The 19,756-nt window shown below is 36.2% G+C and overlaps 1 protein-coding gene across 1 annotated transcript; it reads right to left on the bottom strand.

Moving 5' to 3' along the window:
• Positions 1 to 409: 409 nt before the first annotated feature.
• Positions 410 to 18,801, bottom strand: IRAK1BP1 (interleukin 1 receptor associated kinase 1 binding protein 1). The gene is made up of 4 exons (XM_006214347.4): positions 18,432 to 18,801; positions 9,293 to 9,358; positions 1,008 to 1,138; positions 410 to 900 (listed from the first exon to the last, which is right to left on the bottom strand). Exons 1-4 carry the CDS (start codon positions 18,744 to 18,746, stop codon positions 630 to 632), a joined length of 783 nt encoding a protein of 260 aa, XP_006214409.4. The 5' UTR covers positions 18,747 to 18,801; the 3' UTR covers positions 410 to 629.
• Positions 18,802 to 19,756: the final 955 nt, after the last annotated feature.

The following is a 19,756-nucleotide window of genomic DNA, read 5'->3' as shown; positions in this document are numbered from 1 at the left end:
ATTATTTTTAAATATTGACTACATGCTGAAATGATAATATTTTGGATATACTGGATTAAATAAAACAGTATTAAAATTAGTTTCAACTGTTTTTTACTTTTTAAAAAAATGTGTCTACTAGGAAATTTTAAATTACATATATGGCTTGCATTATATTTGTACCAGAGAGTGCTGGTATAATCAAAGGAGTCCTGGAGAAACAGGCTTGTTCCTATATTGTCTTTTATGTCTGGCATCAAAATATTTTCTTAGTATATCTCATTATCCTTTAATCAAAAGTTACGTATTGCTCATTAATTTTTTTTATTAAATGTTAAGAATCGTGTTAATAACTGTGTATTTCTTCCTGTGGTAGAAATATAAAATTATTAACACATGCACTTATATGAACTGTCAGTATACAAGTGTGTACGTATAACACATTTATTTCCAAAGAGTATTTCCCATAGTAAGTTTGTGAGAATAGAAATTAAACGTAAGTATTCTGTGGAACTATATTCAAGGGTTGACAGATTCAGAAGAGAAACACTTTTATATACTGTACAATATATATATTCTGAAAAAAGCAAACATTATAAAAAGTATAAAAATAGACAAAGATATGAATACAATGTATTTTGGTCAGAATTTCAGATATGTTTTTTTTTCTTCTCTTTCCCCTTTACTTCAAAAGTTACAAATACTCTGGAAGCAGCATGTATTGTTGCACTTTTGATTTTCTGTTGTACAGTTGGAGAGCTTGAGAGTCTGGGTGACTGGTGATCGTCTATTTGGCCTTCCCATTCTTTTGTTTCTTCTTCTTTGATTAATAAAGGTTTTCCTAGAGTCTGGCCAACAAGGTTACAGACTCCTTGAGCTTTGCGCCATGCATTCTCCACAGCAACAAGACAGGCTTGCCGTCTTAGGAATTAAATGCAAAGATTATTAATACGATATTCAAAGAACAGCAGCACTGAATAGTTCTGTTTAATTAATTGATAATTTAGTTAAAGATGTGCTTAACTTACCGAAGATTCTCAACAGAACCTGGAGTATGATAGAACTGGGGCTGGCTGATGACAACAGAGCTATCTAGCTTTTCAACCAGAAAGTTACAAATATTTTGCATTTTTCCAAATTCAGTAAATGTAATGCAGACCTGTAAGTGAAATGACACTTGAAGTTATTTTCATGTCTGATGCATCATTTCAAATTTTGCTCTAAACGTGAATTAAAAAAAGTAGAGCCACATTACAATGAGGTCATTTTATAGTACATAATAGGTAAGAAAAGCCTACTTAGTACTTACAACTATTTTGTCATTAAATTTATTTTTGCTTATGAATTTTATACTTTATCTAATATTGACTTGAATATTTTAAAATTAATTTTAAGCCAGTCAGGGAGTTTTTACGAAAGTGAATGGAGGGTTTCCCCTTCAACTTTTTTATTTGGCTAAATTCTAACTCTGATAAATGTTTCACGACTCCTTTGTCATCTTTGCCATTAGGAAGCTTCCTGATTAGCAGTAATTACTTCATAATTCTCTGCTGTCACTGAGGTATGTTTCTTCTTCCAATAGTTATTTTCAGATCTCTTTGAGGAAGCTCATTTATTTCACTATGTCCTCTACCTTTAAATACACGAAAGCAGTTCTTATAAGACAGCAATACTTTAAACCTGTAATCTTAAAACTTTTTATAGAAGAAAACTAAATCTTTTCTTCTAAGGTAACTTTACACAAGCTCAGTATGTAAAACAAAGGACAGGTACTGGAGAGCACGCTGGAGTAGCAAAGAGAAAGAGGGGTGAGATGACCCCCTGAGTCACCTTGTACAACACAGAACAGTTGCCATTTATCACGTTATCCAGTGAAGACTCATGTTGTTCTACCTGGTTTCAATATTAAGTAAATAACGTCTTTTATAATCAGTTTGTCAATTTCTATTTTTTAAAAAGCTGACTGGGATTTTGACTGTGATTGCACTGAATCTAAATACACATCAATTAAGGAAGAACTGATACCTTAATGATACCGAGTCTTTTAAATCAGGAACAAGGTGTGCTTCTCCTTCTATTTAGGTCTTTAATTTCTTAGCAGTGGTTTGAGTTTTTAGTCTACAAGTTTTTATATATTTTAAAAATCAGATTTGTCCCTAGGTATTTTGTATTTTTGATGTTTACTAGTTCTGATAGATTTCTGGAGGTTCCATTAAGATTTTACAGCAATGATCACGTCCATGATAAAAGACACTTTTACTTCTTACTTTCCAGTCTGGATGTATATTTATTTCTTTTTCTGCCTCACTGCACTGGCTAGCACTTCAAGTACAATGCTGAATAGAAGTCATGGAGTAGATACCCTTGTCTTGTTCCTGATTTTAGGCACAAAGCAATCAGTGCTTCATCGATAAGCATGATGTTAGTCGTAGATTTTTTCATACATTCCCCTTTATCAGTTTGAGGGAGTTCCCGGCTATTCCTAGTTTGCTGAGAATTTTTATTAGGAATGATTGTTGGATTTTGTTTTATGTTTTTCCTTCATGTATTGAGATGATCATATGGTATCTTTTTTACTTTGTTAATATGATAAATTAGACTGACCAATTTTTGATTCTGGCCATTCTAGTAAGTGTGTAGTGACATTTCATTTTTGTTTTAATTTGCATTTGCCCAATAACATATGATGTGGAACATCTTTTTCATATGCTTACTTGCCATCTATGTATCTTCTTTAGTGAGGCATGTGTTAGGGTCTTTGGCTTATTCAAATATTTTTTTCTTACTGTTGCGTTTTAAGAGTTCTTTATATACTTTGGACAACAGCCCTTTAAAGTGAGTGTGTTTTGCAAATATTTTCTCTCAGTTTGTGACTTTCTTATCCTTCTTCTGATATTGTCTTTCACAGAGCAGAAGTTTTTAATTGTAATGAAGTGCAGCTTACCAATTATTTCTTTCATAGATCATGCCTTTGGTGTTGTGTCTAAAGAGTCATTGTGATACTCAAGGTCTTCTATGTTTTCTTCTGTTATTTTCTAGGAGTTTTATAGTTTTGTGTTTTACTTTTAGGTCTACAATAAGGTCTGTGTTAATGTTTCTGAAGGGTGGGAGGGTGTAGATTTGTTTTTGTATGTGGATGTTCAGTTGTTCCACCACCAACTAGTGAAAAGACGATTTTGCCCCATTACACTGCCTCTGCTCCTTTCTCAGAGATCGGCTGATTATACGGAGTCTTCCTTCGCACTCCATTCTGTTCCACTGATACGTCTGTCTAGTCCTCAAACACTATTACCTTGTATTGTTTATTGTAGCTTTAGAGTAAGTCCTGAAGTCAGGTAGTGTCGTTTCTCCAACTGTGTTCTTTTCCTTCAGTATTGTGCTGGCTATTCTGGGACCTCTGCCTCTCCATATAAACTTGAGACATTTTTTTCAATATCCTCAAAATAACTTACTGGGATTTTGATTGCGACTGCATCAAATCTATAGATCTAGTTTGGAAGAAATGACATCTTGACCATATTGAATCTTTCTATCCATGAACATGGAATATTCTTTAGGGGGAGGGGTATAGAATGGTAGAGCTCATGTTTAGCATGCACAGGGTCCTGGGTTCAATCTCCAGGACCTCCATTAAAAATAATAATAATAAAAGAAGTTCTTTAGAAAGAAAGAAAATAATATAGATCAGAAACTTAGATCTACATAAAGAAAGGAAGAACATCAAAGAAGGAATAAGTGAAGGTAAAATACTTTTATTGTTCTCATTCTTAATTGATCTAATGGATAACAGTTTGTTCAAAGTAACAGCAACAATCTATTCAATTATGTCTGCTTATGTATATTTCTTACATATACACATGTATGCTAGTGTGTGAGTGAGATGAATGACAGTAATGACACAAGAGATGGGAGGGAGGAATTAGAATTATTTTGTTATTATAAGGTACTTACAAAACCCATGAAAAGGTACAGTGTTATTTAAAAGTAGACTTCAATTAGTAGTAAATATGTATTGCATAGTTTAGGGAAATCACTAAAAAAGCTTTAAAAAATACAACTGATATGCTAAGAAAGGAGAAACACAGGAATCATGAAATACTCAATTAAAATCACAAAAGGCAGAAAAAAGAGTGGAAGACCAAACTAAGAAAAAAGAGTAAGGGCAACAAATATAACAGTAAAGAATGTGGTGGATATTAATCTAATTATATCAGTAATGCTTTGAATGTTTGATCAACAGTCTAAACATATCAATTAAATGACAGAGACTGTCAGAGTGGATCAAAAAACACTGCCCAACTACACGCTGTCTATGAAATAGCCACTTTAGATATAAAGACATATATAGCTTAAAAGTGAATCCACAGAAAAAAAAAATCATACTAACGCTAATCAGAAGAAACTAAGAGTCACTACTGTAATTTCAGACAGAGCAGACCTCACAGCAAGAAGTTATTCGGGGTAAAGAAGGGTTATTATGTAATGATAATGGGGGCAATTCTCCAAGAGACATAACAATCCTTCACATGTATGCCCCTAACAACAGAGTGTCAAACTGCATAAAGCAGAAACTAGTAGAACTGCTAGGACAAACAGATGAATCCACTGTCACAGCTGGAGTCTCAAAGCCCCCTATCAGAAATAGATCCAGCAGGCAAAAAATCACTAGGGACATGGCTGAACTCAACAATACCATCAACTGACTGGATAATGGACATCTATAGGTTACTTCCTCCAAAAACAGAATTCTTTCAAGCTCTAATAGAACCTTCACCAAGATAGAACACATTCAGGGTTTGGGTCTTTTGAGCATGAGCCACCTGTCCCACTTGCTTGGCCCACTTCTCTGCTAAAAAGAAAATCTAGGGCAAAACATACATTAACTAAAGAACTTTTAATATTTGTTGCAAGGCAGTCCTAATGGCAACAAATTCCCTCAATTTCTGTTCGTGTGAGAAAAATCTTTATTTCTCCTTCAATTTTGAAGCATCATCTCACACTGTAGAGAATTCTAGGTTGGGTATTTTTTTCCTTTCAACACTTTAAATATTTTACTCCATTCTCTCCTTCCTTGCATGGTTTCTGAAGAAAATTCAGACATAGTTCTTATTTTTCTTCCTCTGCAAGTAAGGTGTTTTTTCCCTCTTGTTTCTTTCCCAATTTTTTCTTTATCATTGATTTTCCACAGTTTGAAAATAATATGCCCAGCTATAGAGTTCTTTTTTGGGCATTTATTGAGGAAATTCTCAGTCATTACTGTTTCAAATATTTCTTCTATTCCTCCCTCTCTTTTCCTTTTGGTACTCCCAGTATGTGTATGTTACACTTTCTACAGTTGTTCTACAGTCCTTGGATATTCTCGGCTTTCTTTCTTTGTTTCTTTCTTCTTTTTTTTTTTTTTCCAGTGTTTGTTCTTTTTGCTTTTCAGTTTTTGAGGGTTTTTTTCCTTCTTCAGTTTTTGAGGTTTCTATTGTGACCCTCAAGCCTAGGGATTCTTTCCTCAGCTGCCATAAAACGTCTACCATAAAAAGCTCATCAGAATCATTCTTCTGATCTGTTACAGTGATTCTGATTTCTAGTATTTCTTTTTGGGTCTGAGGATTTCAATGTCTCTCCTTATGTTGCCCATGTGTTCTTGCATAGTGTCTACTTATCCGTTAGAGCTCTAAGCATATTAATCATATTTGTTTTAAATTCTCAGTCTGACAATTCCAACATCCCTGAGGCTGTATCATTCATTTGTAATAAGAGTTAGGTTAATCTGTTACAGTCTGGATTCTATTCTGGATTTTCTTTCTTTTTTCTTTCTTTTTTTTTTTTTTTGATGTCTTTTGGTTCATTCTGCTCCCTTGCCATATCCCTCAAGGACTTTGCATGCTTTGTTTTTCTCTTTGATATTGCCACAACCTATTCTTTTTTGACCTCTTAAGTCTCCCTGGCTTCTTTGTTCCTGTCTCTGAAGAAAAGTGTACAGGGCTTTCTCACTTTAATGGTCCTTCAGGAAGGCATTCAGGGAATAACCAAATAAGGACACAGGAATTTAAGACTAAAATTTTGTAACATCCCTGGAATCATACATTCAGACTCTAGTTATAATGAGTTTCTTTGCTGAGATGTTAAGTAGAAAACCTAACTGATTTCTAACTTTGCTCGATTCCTGAGAGTGAAGTTCACCAATTCTATACTCTCCTTCTAATCTCTACTTTCTGAAACTCTGACAAATTATTTCTATCCAAAGGCCAGTCTATTGAGCATGTAAATCTGAGATCATTAAAAGCTAGTCATGATATCCTTAACTTGACTTCCTGGTTGGTAAGTTACCAGAGAAATACTGTAGCCATATGGGGTTTATATTTTACATAAATAATTAGACAAGTCTTAGGATATACTGACATACAGTTTAATGGCAACATTGTTGGTTAAGGTCATAGCTGATTAATGCTACTGAATATTTCTGTGAATTACATAGGTGGATACACTGATGATCAAATCAGAAGGTGACATAAAGCTGACAGGACTAAGAATAAACAATGTTTGATAAAATCAAGATCTAAAAAGATCCTAACAGGCTGGAAATATAGATCAAATCTTGTGGGTAAAATTTTATGGAGATAAATGTAAAATCCCACACTTCATTTTTAAACAGCAATAACAGAGTATAAGGTAGGAGAAATATGATTTAAAAGCCACAAGTGAGAAAGACACTTTTTGTTTTAATCATTAATTATGACTGTAAACTCAACAGAAGGGAACAATGTGATGCAAGTGCCAAAAAGTTAGTTCAGACTTTTGTGTGTTATTACAAATAAACATTCCAGAATAAGGAAGATAATCATCTTTCTTTAATATGGAACCACAGTTAGGACACCATAGTTGTAGATGCCTTAGGAGGAAACCGGTTAACTAAAGAAAGAGTTTGCTATATAAGAAATGGCCAAAGAAACCGGAGATTCTTACACTTGGTGAAGAAAAAAGTAGCATCAATATGATACAGCTTAAAGTATGTATTTCAAGGAAGAAATATTAGTATTGTTTTGTTCTTGGAGAGGTACACTATTATAATGGATGAGTACTCATGAGTCAATTCTGATTTAATGTTAGAAAAGTTTGTATAGATTAGATGTCTGAAAATGGAATTGGCTTTTTATGCTCATATCTATTGACATATAAAATATTTCACAACAAAAATGAAGAGTTAAAAAAAGATTAAACACCTGACACATGGAAACATGCAAGGAAAAGGGGGGGGAAAACTACATGAGTGGTTATACTTCTTTCTCCATTTAACAGACTTCTAATTGAATGCCTATATTACCCCAGGCTTTTAAAAATCCCTCCAAACACTGAGATTGTAACAAAAAAAACACGGGAAGTGAAAAGAACAGAGATACAGGAATGGCAAAGTCAAGGTTTTAATCCAGCTCCCTCTCCCCAGACATACCACTTACCCACCCTTAAAGAAGTCATTCAGATAATTTCTAACTTTCAATATTCTTACCTTTAAAATAAGGAGAAGCAGCAGGGTAGGTGGGAGGTTAGAAAGAGAATCTCTAAAGTGCCTTTCAGGATGAAAATTTCAGATACTATGTGAAAAGCAGTGTTTTACCATCTAATCTTATTCTATATATTTAACTATCCATGAGAATATTGCTATAAGTTAGACATTAGGATTTAATGTTCACTACAGCTATAGCCACAAAGCCACAAGTTGTTCTTTATGCAGAGGTTGACATACTTTGTACCTTGTGACCCTCCTGTCCTGGCCTCTAGCGGTGCTGACTTAAGAGCAATGATGTTCTGGACTGCATTATGTAAGAGGTCTGGCTACCAAGGAGCCCTATATAAAACATAATTAGTTTCTCTCCTAAAAATTTGAATACAAGACATTAGAAAGGTAAGCACAGAAAAGGAAGAGGAGCAGAGTTCAGCCAAGTCCTCATGTAAGCCATGTCTTACAACAAGCACACATTGTGTAGCTGGTGGGTCAGTCCCTAGAACAACCCAGTCTAAAGAAACATTTCAGTTTTCCATGAAGCCTGGCTGTGTGTTTGCTGGGACTGTTTCTTTTCCTCCTTACTTCCTGGTGCACCCCCACAGCAAACCCCACTGACACATGACCTGAGCCCACCTGTGTTCACTACATCCTGAAGTCCCAACAGGTAGTAACTACTGGGAGTGCTAGACCAACTCCCAGCCTGTGACCTCCATAATATCAAATTTTACCAGACCACTCTCCATGCTGTTTGGAAAGGTACTTTTTGGTCCCCCATGCTACAGAATGACATTTGCCAAATGGTTCCCTAAAATCCTCGTGAGTATTTTTAAAAATGCCTTCAGATAGTTAAATTTTAATTGGAGAAATCACAAAACTAGGTAAGTAAGTATTGGGACAATAGTGTGTTGTGGAAGAGGTAAGAAGCCAGGATTCTAATTTCCACTCTAAGTCTTGTAATACGATCTTTGAGAAGTCTGAGCCTAAGCGATCTAAGCCTATGGTCACATCCTTAACGTTAGAAAAGTAATACATTGTCTGCCTGAAGGTAGGACTAGGTGATTTTCTGAGGTATTTTCTACCTCTAAAGATTCCCTGATTAGACAAACAAGATTCCACTACTCTAACCCCATTTCTGTTTGCTTCCTGTGGCAAAAAAGCAGCATGGACTAAGCACAGACCCCAAGATGCTTGGAATCAGAAACAGACAGCAGTCTTGTAACTAACCACAACTACGTGTAACATACTCTGATTTCATAAAATCCTGATAATAAAATCTTGAAGAATAAGCAAAAGGCTTGGCAGTTGTAGGAACTGAATGCTGTCATTAATTGACTGTATGAAAGTATTTTATTCTTTTTAATTTATGCAAAGGTTGAGGAATTTTTATTTTTAAATAAGCCTTAACATAACACAATAAAATTGCATTGTGAAACAAAAGAATGTTGAAAAGTGTTTCAATTCTTTATGCTATCACTTTATTAGTTTGCTTTTTATTAGGAGAAGAAATCTCTCTCCTATAGTGTTTCCTGCACACTAGGTGTTAACATTACTAAAATTTTATTCAAGTGGCAATTAGATGCTACTTCCCCCTTGCTATTTTTAATCCATTTCAAAACAATTTCTCTTAAATCTCATTAAATTTATTCTGAAAGCTCACCCAGCTATGTTAACACCAAAAAATGATTTTGAGAAAAATGATCTTTTTTCAATACCATGAGAAGCATTTCTCCTATACATTGAGTTTAAGAGTAAAAATAAATGCAAATTGTCCCCACAAAGTCATGCTGTTTCCAATTATTTGTTAAGGTAAGTACATACCTCTGCTTCCATGTGATAAGCACTTTCTACTCTTTTAAAATCCTTTGTCACAGTTACATTTTCTGACTGAAACAGAAAGTACAAGAGTATGATTACTAAACGTTTGGCCACTAAAGACAATTACGCTAAAACATAAAGTAGAAACCTGAACTTGTTAAAATCAGAATGACAAAGTACAAAGAAAGAACTGGTTTGCCTGGTTTTTAAGCCTTAAAAGTAACATAAAATAAATTCAGAAATCTACAAATATTTGCTGAAAATTTCATCATAATTGTCACTCCATTTGTAGTAATTTTTGCCTTAGTTTATACAAAAAGTATGAACTTAGGGTGGTATATATACGAGGAATTATTTGTACATAAAGGATTCTGAATGTTGTAGGAGTATTAGAGTTTTTAAAAATGTTTAATTTACAAATAATACAAATTTACTGAATATCTGTAGTATGCAACTTTGGGCAAGTTACTCAAGTTTTTTGAGGCTTGGCTTCCACATTTATAAAATTAAGTTATACTACATAAAATTACTTTGACGATTTAATGAGATGTTGTAAATAAAGTGACGTGGAAGGCACTCAGCAACGTAGGTCTATACTATTATGATGTTTCCTGAAATACTGGACCCAAGCCAGTCTATTCTTAGAAAAGGAATATTAATGCTCTTTGAGTCTCTGGGTAAATAATACAGGGTACATAATTCTGGCAAAAAAGTTAAATTTCTCATTTATTTTTCAAAACTGTTTTAAAATTTATTGCAATGAATTATTGACCTACTTTCATCCTTGAGGACAGGCAGAACTTCTGTTTTATAAATTTTTATCTTTTAAAATATATATACTAAATAAAGATTATTATACACACTAATGATTTAATTATAAGTTTTTTTTAGGGTATGTAGCTGCACCTGAATTTAAGATATAAATTAATTTCAAGTCATTTTTATGATCTGGGAAACTTTAAAGAGCTTTAACCTGAAATTTTAAACTTAAGTTCCAATTATAGTTCTGATGTCTGTCACTAACATGAAAATATTAATGCATCTTTTTAATGGTAAAGGTAATACCTGTTCATTGTAGAAAATTTAGAATACAGATAAATATAAAAGAGTAATGTATATACTGCTTGAATTTGAAAACATGAAACTTGAACTTTTCTGTCATTTAATATTCTTTTATGCATATAAACATATCTTCTATTTCCTTGGATATCTCATTTCATATTTTTCCCCTCACTTCACTTGATAAATACATATAAAACTTCTGACTGAAAAATTATTAGAGAAATAATATTAGGAAGGGTAGCTGAAAAGAAAATATCTTTTATTGTTGCAGTTAACAGTGCTACTGTTTTTATAAAAATAACATAGGCTAATTAAGGAAAATCTAATACTAGAGAAAAGAGCAAGGAAAGTAATTATTGTCTCCAAACCTTTTTCAGTAAACATTTAATTAAATCATCTATCAATGCATATAAACATATCTAGATCTATGTACAGACTTTTTCATAAATGAAATTGTATTATACATTCTGTTCTGTAACCTTTTAGTAAACTTTTTAAAGAAAATTTTAAAATCTACAGCAGAGTCATCAAGACAGTACAGAGTTCTGTATACCCCAGTTTCAGGTTTCTCTGATGTTGTCATCTTACATTACCATGGTACATCTGTCAAAACTAAAAAAACAACACTGGTACATACCATTAACTAAACTCCAAACTTCACTTGCATTTCATCAATTTTTCTATTAATGTTCTTTTACTATTCCAGGATCCAATCCATGACACCACATTGCATTAATTCATGTCTCCTTAGCTTCCTCTAATCTAAGAGAATTTCTTAGTCTTTTCATGTTTTTCATAACCTTGAAAGATTTGCTCAGGTATTTTGCAGGATATCTCTCAATTTGGGTTTGTCTGATGGTTCTTTCTTATGATCAGACCAGGCTTATAGGTTTTAGGAAAGAATACCACAGAGGTGAACTGTCCTTCTCATCACAACGTATCAGGGGGTACACGATATCCACGTGACATCACTCGTAACGTTAACCACGATCACTTGGTTAAGGTAATGCCTGCCAGTTTTCTTCACTGCAGTTACTGTTTTTCCCTTTCCACACTTTAACTATCGAAGACAAGTCACTAAGTCCAGCCCATATTCACTCAATATATACTACATTATTTTTTTTTTGCTTAAATTATTCTAGCTTTGGCTATTGAGGTTTCTTTCAGGTTGGCTCCTATATCCCCTTGACATACTACTATCTTTTAATTTTTTCAGTACTTCCTTACTTTGTGGTGCAAGATCCTACAGGCTCACGTGGTGGTCTCCCTGCCCAGCCCTAGAGTCAGCGACTTTACTAAGAAGCCTAGCATCTTTTCTTTGAGACTGGTATTTGGAACCAAGACCTGGGTGTTTAGAATGTGCATCACTACTCAAGTGTCATTCCTTATAGGTCCTCTCAGTGGACAGAGTTTGATAATGTATATACATGTTCAAACTCACATATACACAAATATCTGCAACTGTTTCTCTATCCAGCTGTACATGTACTAAGCTAAACATGAGTTCACACTGGTGTTTCCAACTCTAATTAAGAACCACAGAGTTCATTCTAACCTTCCTCCCTTACCTATAATTTTCCTCTCCAACAGTGAGAAATCTGGCTCCGATAACCCACCAACCACTTATATTTCAAGCCTAGAATACATATAAAGCAGTTTCAGAACTGTTAACCAGTAACCTGTTGGAAAACAAATTTACCAACAAGAGTATAGTATTTATGAATCGTTCATCTTTATCCTTAGTTTCTAGTAAAACATAATTTTCCAGACTTACTTAGGATATACCTCTCACCTCCCACCCCCACGTTCAGTGCAGTTACATCATTATTTATAATAAAGTGAGGTTCATTTGTCACAATCTGGATTCTGTCCTGGAATTGAACCTTTTTTTCAATTTGCATATATTAATGTTCACTCTTTGTGATTTATAGTTCTATGGGTTTTGACAGATGTATTCACCACTCTAGTACCACACAGAATAGTTCTTTTGCTTGAAACGTTCCTCTGTGCATCTCCTTGATATGACTACTTGATATGACACTTTCCCATCCAACAACCCCTGTTAACCACTGATTCATCAGTTTTTCCTTTCCAGAATGTCACATGAATGGATCATAAAATAGAAACCTTTTTGGATCTGGCTTCTTTCACTTATAATATGTATCTAAGATTCATCCACATTGTTCTGTGAATCAATAACTTGTACCTTTTTGTTGTTGAGTAATATTCCAATGCACGGATGTACTAGTCATCCAGTCCCCTGCTGAAGACATCTTGATTGTTTCCAAGTTCTAAAGTTTTAGTTTTAGCAATGAATAAAACCGCCATAAACATTTGTGTGCAAATTTATACGTGAACATAAGTTCTCAAATAATGTTGAGGATCTGTTCATGTGTTTACTTGCCATCTGCATATATTCTTTAGTGAAGTATATGTTCAGATATTTTGTGCTTTTTAACTGAGCTACTTGTTTTCTTATCATTGAATTGAGTTCTTTATATATTCTTGATGCAAGTCCTTTATCAGATATGTAATTTACAAATATTTTCCCCCAGTCTGTGGACTGTCTTTTTAAAAAAGACTTTATTTTTTCAGAGAACTTTTAGGCTCACAGCAAATTTAAGTGGAAAGCACAGAGAGAGATTTGCCATTTGCTTCCTGCACCCACACATGCACAGCCTCCACCATTATCAACATCCCCCACCAGAGTGGCACAATGGTTACAGCTAATGAACCTATGACACATCATGATCAACCAAAGTCCACGGTTTACATTAGGGCTCATTCTTGGTGCTGTATATTCTGAGGGTTTGGACAAATATATAATGATATGTACCCACCATTACTGTAGCACACAGAGTATTTTCAGCACCCTAAAAATCCCCTGTGCTTTATCTCTTTATTTCTCCTTCTGCCCCAACCCCTGATCTTTTTAATGTCTCTATAGTTGGCCTTTTCCAGAATGTCATATAGTTGAAACAGTTCAGTATGTAGCCTTTTCAGATTGGCTTCTTTCACTCAGTAACTTCCATTTAAATTTTTCCATTTTTTATCATGGCAGGATAGCTCATTTCATTTTGACATTGAATAACATTCTGTTGTCTGGATGTATAACAGTGTCTTTATCCATTCATCTTCTGAAGGACATCTTGGTTGCTTCCAAGTTTTGGCAACTAGATTGTCTTTTCATTTTCTTAATGATTACTTTCACAAAGTAAAAGTTTTTTTAAGTTTGATCAAGTCCAATTTATTTTTTTGTTTTCCATGGATTGTGCTTTTGGTAATGTGTCTAAAAAGTCATTTTCAAACCCAAGGTCACACAGATTTTCGCCTTTACTTTCTTCTTTCTTTATGTTTTACATTTAGGTCTACGATCCATTTTGAACACATTTTTGTATGAGGTGTGACGTACACGCTGAGGTTCACATTTTGCACATGGACATTCAACTGTTATGGCACCAACTGTTGAAAAGGTTTTCCTGTCTCTACTGAATTGCATGTATATCCCTAGTGCTGTTCTCTCTGAAGAAGAAAAAATTCTCAGAAGTAATAAAATACTTCTTTAGTTTATCCTAGTGATTCTTAGAGCAAATTAGTGTAGTTTGAAAGCAATATATGCAAGACAGTTACCTTGCTTATAAATGTAGTCACATAGTTGGTAAACACTGAAATTCCAAATAATATTAAAGGGATTGGGGAAATAAAAACTGCCTGTTGGCAATCAGACTGAGAAGTTTTAAGCAGAATATAAATGCTTTTCAACAGGACACAGACAGAAACAAAGTTTCTAACAAAAACTAACTGAACTGCAACAACAAAAGTGATTAACATTCTTTCTCTACTTGATTGCTGCCTTTATGTAAGCCAACTCTAGCCCAACTTTAATCCTCTGGGTTTCCTATGAAAAAAATGAATACAATAGCCAATCACCAAACTGCCCCTACTTCACTGTTCCTTCCTTAGAACCACTCACAGCACAAGTCCAAAACCCTAAGAGGTCCCTCCTTATTCCTCCTTTCTGAAACACTCCTAAGGTTTTTTGAGATGCATTCTTTGCCACATCATGCTAAATAAACCTCAATTTGTTTCACTGTAGATACATTCCTGGTTGTGTTTAGCTAGTGGCATCCTACATAAAGTATGTGATTTTTATTTACCTATAAAGCAGTGGTTCTCGACCAGAGGGTGCTTTTCCCCCTCACAGGACATTTACTAATGTCCGGAGATAGATTTGTCACAGTGGGGTAGGGAGAGTACACTGCTATGATGTAGTGATTGGACAAGATGAACAAATGTCCCGGTTTACCAGGAAATGACGGAGGTTCCTAAGACATGGGGGTTTCAGTTGTAAAGTTGGTACAGTCCCAGGTAAACTGGGACAAGCTGGTCACCTGATGAGCAGGGCTGAGGAATGCAGCTAAATATTCTACAATGCACAGGACAGTCCCTCACAAGGAATTTTTTAGTCCAGGATGTCAATAATAGTGCTGAGACAGGGAAATCCTGCCATACTGGGTATGCACTGAAAAACATTAAAATATACCAGCCTAGTCTATTAAGTTTTCCCGAGTAAGCTACTAAAAAGCTACTTTATATTTAAATGTAAAGGACAGTTTTAAAAGACAGAATGGTCAATACAAGAATAACTATATTAAATCTATGAAAGGAGCAAAGTAACATTTTAAAATAGCCATAAAAACCATGTTATTGTAGAAAGAGCCTTACAGAGAGAGGCTAAACAAAAGAAACCATAAAAGGTTACAGAAAAAAGGTTTGAATAAATGGACTAGAACAAACAGTGTAAAATCAGCAATTCTCCTGAAATTAATGTATGAACAATGCAAAATATGAACAGATCTTTAACTTGTAGAATAAAATGTAGACTTTTCCACTGTCTGGATTTTCTGATTGTATCCTCATGATGTCACTGAACATGCCCCTTGCAAACAGGAAACCTTTTCAGTAGAAGAGCAATGAGGGGAGAACTTGCCCTACAAGTGTTTTACAAAGATATAATAATTTAATGTTGTACTAATACAGGTACAAAACAAGGTGATCAAAAGAACTAGAATTCTGAATAAAGAATGTCTGAATATTGCAAATATAATACTGGTAACATTTCAAAACAACAGGCACAACAAATACTATGAAGTCCTCACGTCATACATTCTGCCCCTATTCTCTGTGCAGTAACTCTGTGGTTCAGGGTAAGCCCTGACAGGTCTAAACCATTCAGGATTATCACATCTAACTTGCCACAGGGTTAGGTTAAAAAAAAAAAAAAGCAATCCAAATCTAATCTAATTAGTACGTGACATTTCCCTGGCCACAAAGACAAGTTTTGGTTGTCCATTTAGAGTGAACATAGGAGTTTTTATTTTTATGTGGTTGCAGGAAATGAGACCTATGAAGGGTCCCTAAAAAATTCAGGAAATATTAGTCAATGGCTACACAGCCTCAGACTTCGGAAGGACCCAATATGCATTACACCAAAGGCAGAAAACATACAGAAAAGATGAATGAATTTGGCTAAAAAAAAATCTTTAAAATTCTGAACATTTAATACGGTAAACAAAGTTACATGGCAAATATGAAATTGGGAAAATTTCTGCAGTATATGAGAGAGGTAGAGTTATTGATAATCTTAATTTTTATAAAGTTCCCATAAATTAATAAAGAAAAGACAACAGAAAAATGGACAAAGTATTGTGAACTGGCAGTTTACATGAAAAAATGTTTAACCTCAAATGTAAAGAAAAAAAGCATAAGAAATAACAGTAACTTTTTTTGATTATTGAATTGGCAAAGTTAAAAATTCACTGTGCCAAGGATGTATTTCTAGTGAAGATGTAAATGCATCTTCCTAATTTTTCATGAGCCTTAAAAATATCCATAAGCCATGAATTAATATCAAAAGAACATAATTAAGAACATGTAAAAATACCTAACAACAAGAATATTAATTTTGTCATCATTTTTAATAATGGAAAACTGAAGCCAACTCATACATGTTCAATCTGTTCCTACTACTCCCCATCTTAATTTGGATGTACTCAGGAACAGATTCTGAGACAAGGATTTGAATACAAGCACTTAATTTTTAAGTTGATGCCAAGAAACACCAAAGCAGCGGAGGAAGAGAAACAGAGAGCAAAAGAAAGCCATTAAAGGGTATGTTGTCAAGCAGTCCCCACTGTGGGCAACTGCAACTCATTCCTGCAGAGAAACTCTGGGTGCTGGGGTAAAACACATGCCTCAGAGTTATCCTGCCCAAGGGTGAGGAATCTGGGGTCTCTGTCCACACACTCCCTTCAGCTGTTAGTTGAAGGCTGCTGGAGCAGGGGGAGGGGATGTTAATTTTCTGGCACTACTGGCTGGCCGACCTGTAGGTGGAGTGAATTCCTGCAGCCAGGGAAAGTTGTCAAAGAATTCACAAGTGTTGGAGGATGAAAGCTGGGCCTGCATGCACACAAACGTGAAGTGCCAAGGGATACAAAAGTGGGGTATCGACAGCATCTGCTATGTTCTCCACCTGAAACTCGATTACCTGCTGCCAACACAATAAAGCAGCAACGTGTTATGGTGGTTAAAGAGCATGGGCTTTGAGGTCAAAGTTCTTGACTGGACTCTAAACTCTGTCACTTCCTACTTGTATGACCTTGGGCAAGCTACCTGCCAATAATCACTGCGGTCCTGAGAGTTCTCATCTGTAAAACAGCAACTGAAATACCACACTCATACAGTGGGAGGGGGTATCAAATGAGATAACATTTGTAAAAGGTCTAGCAATAGTAAGCAGTTTTTAATTATCCATAATACCCAGCCCCTCAGTACGGCACACAAGGCCTTCCTCCATGCTCTGCCTACAGCTTTCTTCTTCAGTTCTGTCTCTTCATCCCTGTCCATTTTCTCCAGGCACGCGTGTGTCCTAGTCCTACTGAACTGCATCGAGTGCTCTGAACACACATACGTGCTGCGTTCTGGTGTGGAACTGGAATGCTTTCCCTTCAGTCACTGTTTAAGATTTGACACAAATGTCACTTCCATTATGAAATCTTTCTGGAATTCCTCATGTAAAATGTGCATAATTTCCTTTCTTAATCTGCTGTATTATAACACGTACATACTTTCATCACAACACTACACATTAATCTATTCCTATAATGAGACTCCTTCAGCACAGTGCCAAAGTTTTACTCATTCTCTGTTTCTGATGCCTAGCAACATGCCTGAGGCATTCATTACACATCTATCAAAAAATCAATTATGAACAGACAAATATTGGCGTTTACAGCCTATGAGGGGAACACAGAAACCAGAAAACAGAATAATTACACATTATGTTCAAGCTATTTAAAAAAGAACAGTGATAGGGAATGTTTAATAAATGTTTGATGGTTGAATAAGTAAATACTACTTAGAACTTTAAACTATTTTTCCATAGAAACAACACTAAAAATGAGAGTTATGCCTTCTCATGTAAAATTATATATGACTGTAAAACTATACATGATCGGTAAGAGAGCTGAACTAATAGTTTATTCATCTAGTTCTTCGTTCATTTTTTTCTTTCATTCATTTCAAAACCATTTTCTAAGTATACATTATGTGATGTGTATGAAACATAACCCATGAATGCAAAGCAAACAAGAGATAAAATGGTCTCTGCTCCAGAGAGGTTTAGAATATGGAGGAGAGACAAGTTAAGTGATAAACACAGAGTGGTATGTTTTATTAAAGGTGGGGAAAGGAGTGTGGGATGGCAGGGAGTGGTATTATGTTAGGAAAGGCATGCCAAACTACTGCAGCAAATATCGCCGAAAAACTCCCACTCAATCTGCATTCTTTTATTGTATAAATCACGGCGGCAAATAATTGCTTTCCTCTAGAAGGACGGGCCAGAGAGTCACTCTGCCAGGTCCTTGAGCCGAGCCCTGTTACGCCGATGGGACAAAGGTGCCCCAGACGTTCAATACCCTGCACGCCCCCAACCCCCGCCCCAGGGGCGCGTCCCGGTCAGCACCCCGGTCTCCGCGTTTCTGCAGTCCGGCTCCAAACACCTCCCCGGCGGAGCTCTCACCTGCACGCCTTGCTGCTGGAGGGTCTGCGTGATGTAGTCCAGGCGGCGGCAAACGCTCTTCTTGGCCTCGGCCGCCGCCTCCTTGGTGCTGCTCACCCGCACCGCCACCTGCGCCCGGTCGGGGCTGGCAGACACCTCGGCGGTGCCGCTTACGTGCACCTCCCGGCTGGAAGTTTGGGCCTGTGCTGAGGACAGAGGGCGGCGGAGGGCGGGTAGCGTCTCCCCGCCCGAGACTAGATTGTTCTCTCGGCCCCGATCAGTCCAGGGAACCAGTTCGACAAACACCCGCGACTGACGGGCTTCTTGTAACGACATAGTGATGGAAGCTGGGTTTCCATAGCAACTCAGAGCCGACGGTGGCCGAAGGGGCCCAAGCAAGGCAGGGCTTTCTCCCGCGCGGCGCAAAGAATGCTGGGACGGGCTTGCCGGCCCGCGAGCTTCTTGAGGACACGAGCTAGACTGTGTGGAGGATTTTGCTGCATCTCCTTTACAAGTTGTTGGCCGAGCGCGTTGTTCTGGTTCCTAACTTATTTACTTTACGGCCTTCAAAAATCGTAGCGAGTTTTCTCTGCGGCCTCCCTCTTGGTGAACCCCACCTTTCCATGCCCTCCGTGTTTGCACCTTGCCCACCTCGGAAGTTTCTAGAGGCCCGGCGGACTCTTTCGTGTTTTCCAGACGCCGGTCTGCGATTGTGTTTATTTTTGTCTGACTTTACCGGTACATTGGGCACAGCTTTTTGGACCCCACAGCGCCATAGATAACGAGAAATTTCTATTGGAATGAACTCTTACCAGTTTTACCTTGGGAGTTTGTGATTCCTGGAATCTCAGTTTCATGGTCTCTACAGCCGTATTGATGATATGTTTCACATGTGCAATGTGGTTATAAAGTGCTTGCCGTGTGGAGAACGGAAAATAATGGATAGCAAATAGTAATAATAGCTAAAGCTTTGGCGTCATTTCCAACCCTCTCGAATTTTCTGTACAATTGCTGGAATGGTTCTGGCCTTGACTGTGGACAGGAGAAACTCAAGCGGCATCAAACCACATTCTACGTGGTCATTGCAGGCCCTGTACAACTTAGGTCTTGTCTGTGCCCTTCTTCAACCCAGTGATCCCCCCGTTGAGTAGATTTTTTTCTTACCACTGGAATAATGGAATAATGATCCATAAAGTTAGCCCTACTGTCTGTCCGTGAAGAAAAAAATCTTTTTGGATAACTAATTTAAAAAAAAAAAAAGGACAACTGTTCTCTTGAAAGGAGTCTGAAAAAGCCAACTGCAACCCTCAGGTAGTTTAACGTTTTTCTTTTATTTTTAATTAGTG

Source organism: Vicugna pacos, chromosome 8 (genome assembly GCF_048564905.1).
Source record: "Vicugna pacos chromosome 8, VicPac4, whole genome shotgun sequence".
Classification (NCBI taxonomy): domain Eukaryota; kingdom Metazoa; phylum Chordata; class Mammalia; order Artiodactyla; family Camelidae; genus Vicugna; species Vicugna pacos.
The sequence above is the reverse complement of the archived record's forward strand: the minus strand, read 5'-3'. Positions and strand labels throughout refer to the sequence as shown.

What these genes read in the sequence shown, in the direction of transcription:
- IRAK1BP1 (XM_006214347.4), bottom strand. Translation starts at nt 18,746, where the DNA reads ATGTCGTTACAAGAAGCCCGTCAGTCGCGGGTGTTTGTCGAACTGGTT. An exon ending in CTTATCACATGGAAGCAGAG is followed by an intron (nt 1,139 to 9,292) that starts GTATGTACTTAC and finishes TTTCACTTACAG; the next exon opens with GTCTGCATTACATTTACTGA. An exon ending in GGTTCTGTTGAGAATCTTCG is followed by an intron (nt 901 to 1,007) that starts GTAAGTTAAGCA and finishes TTAATTCCTAAG; the next exon opens with ACGGCAAGCCTGTCTTGTTG.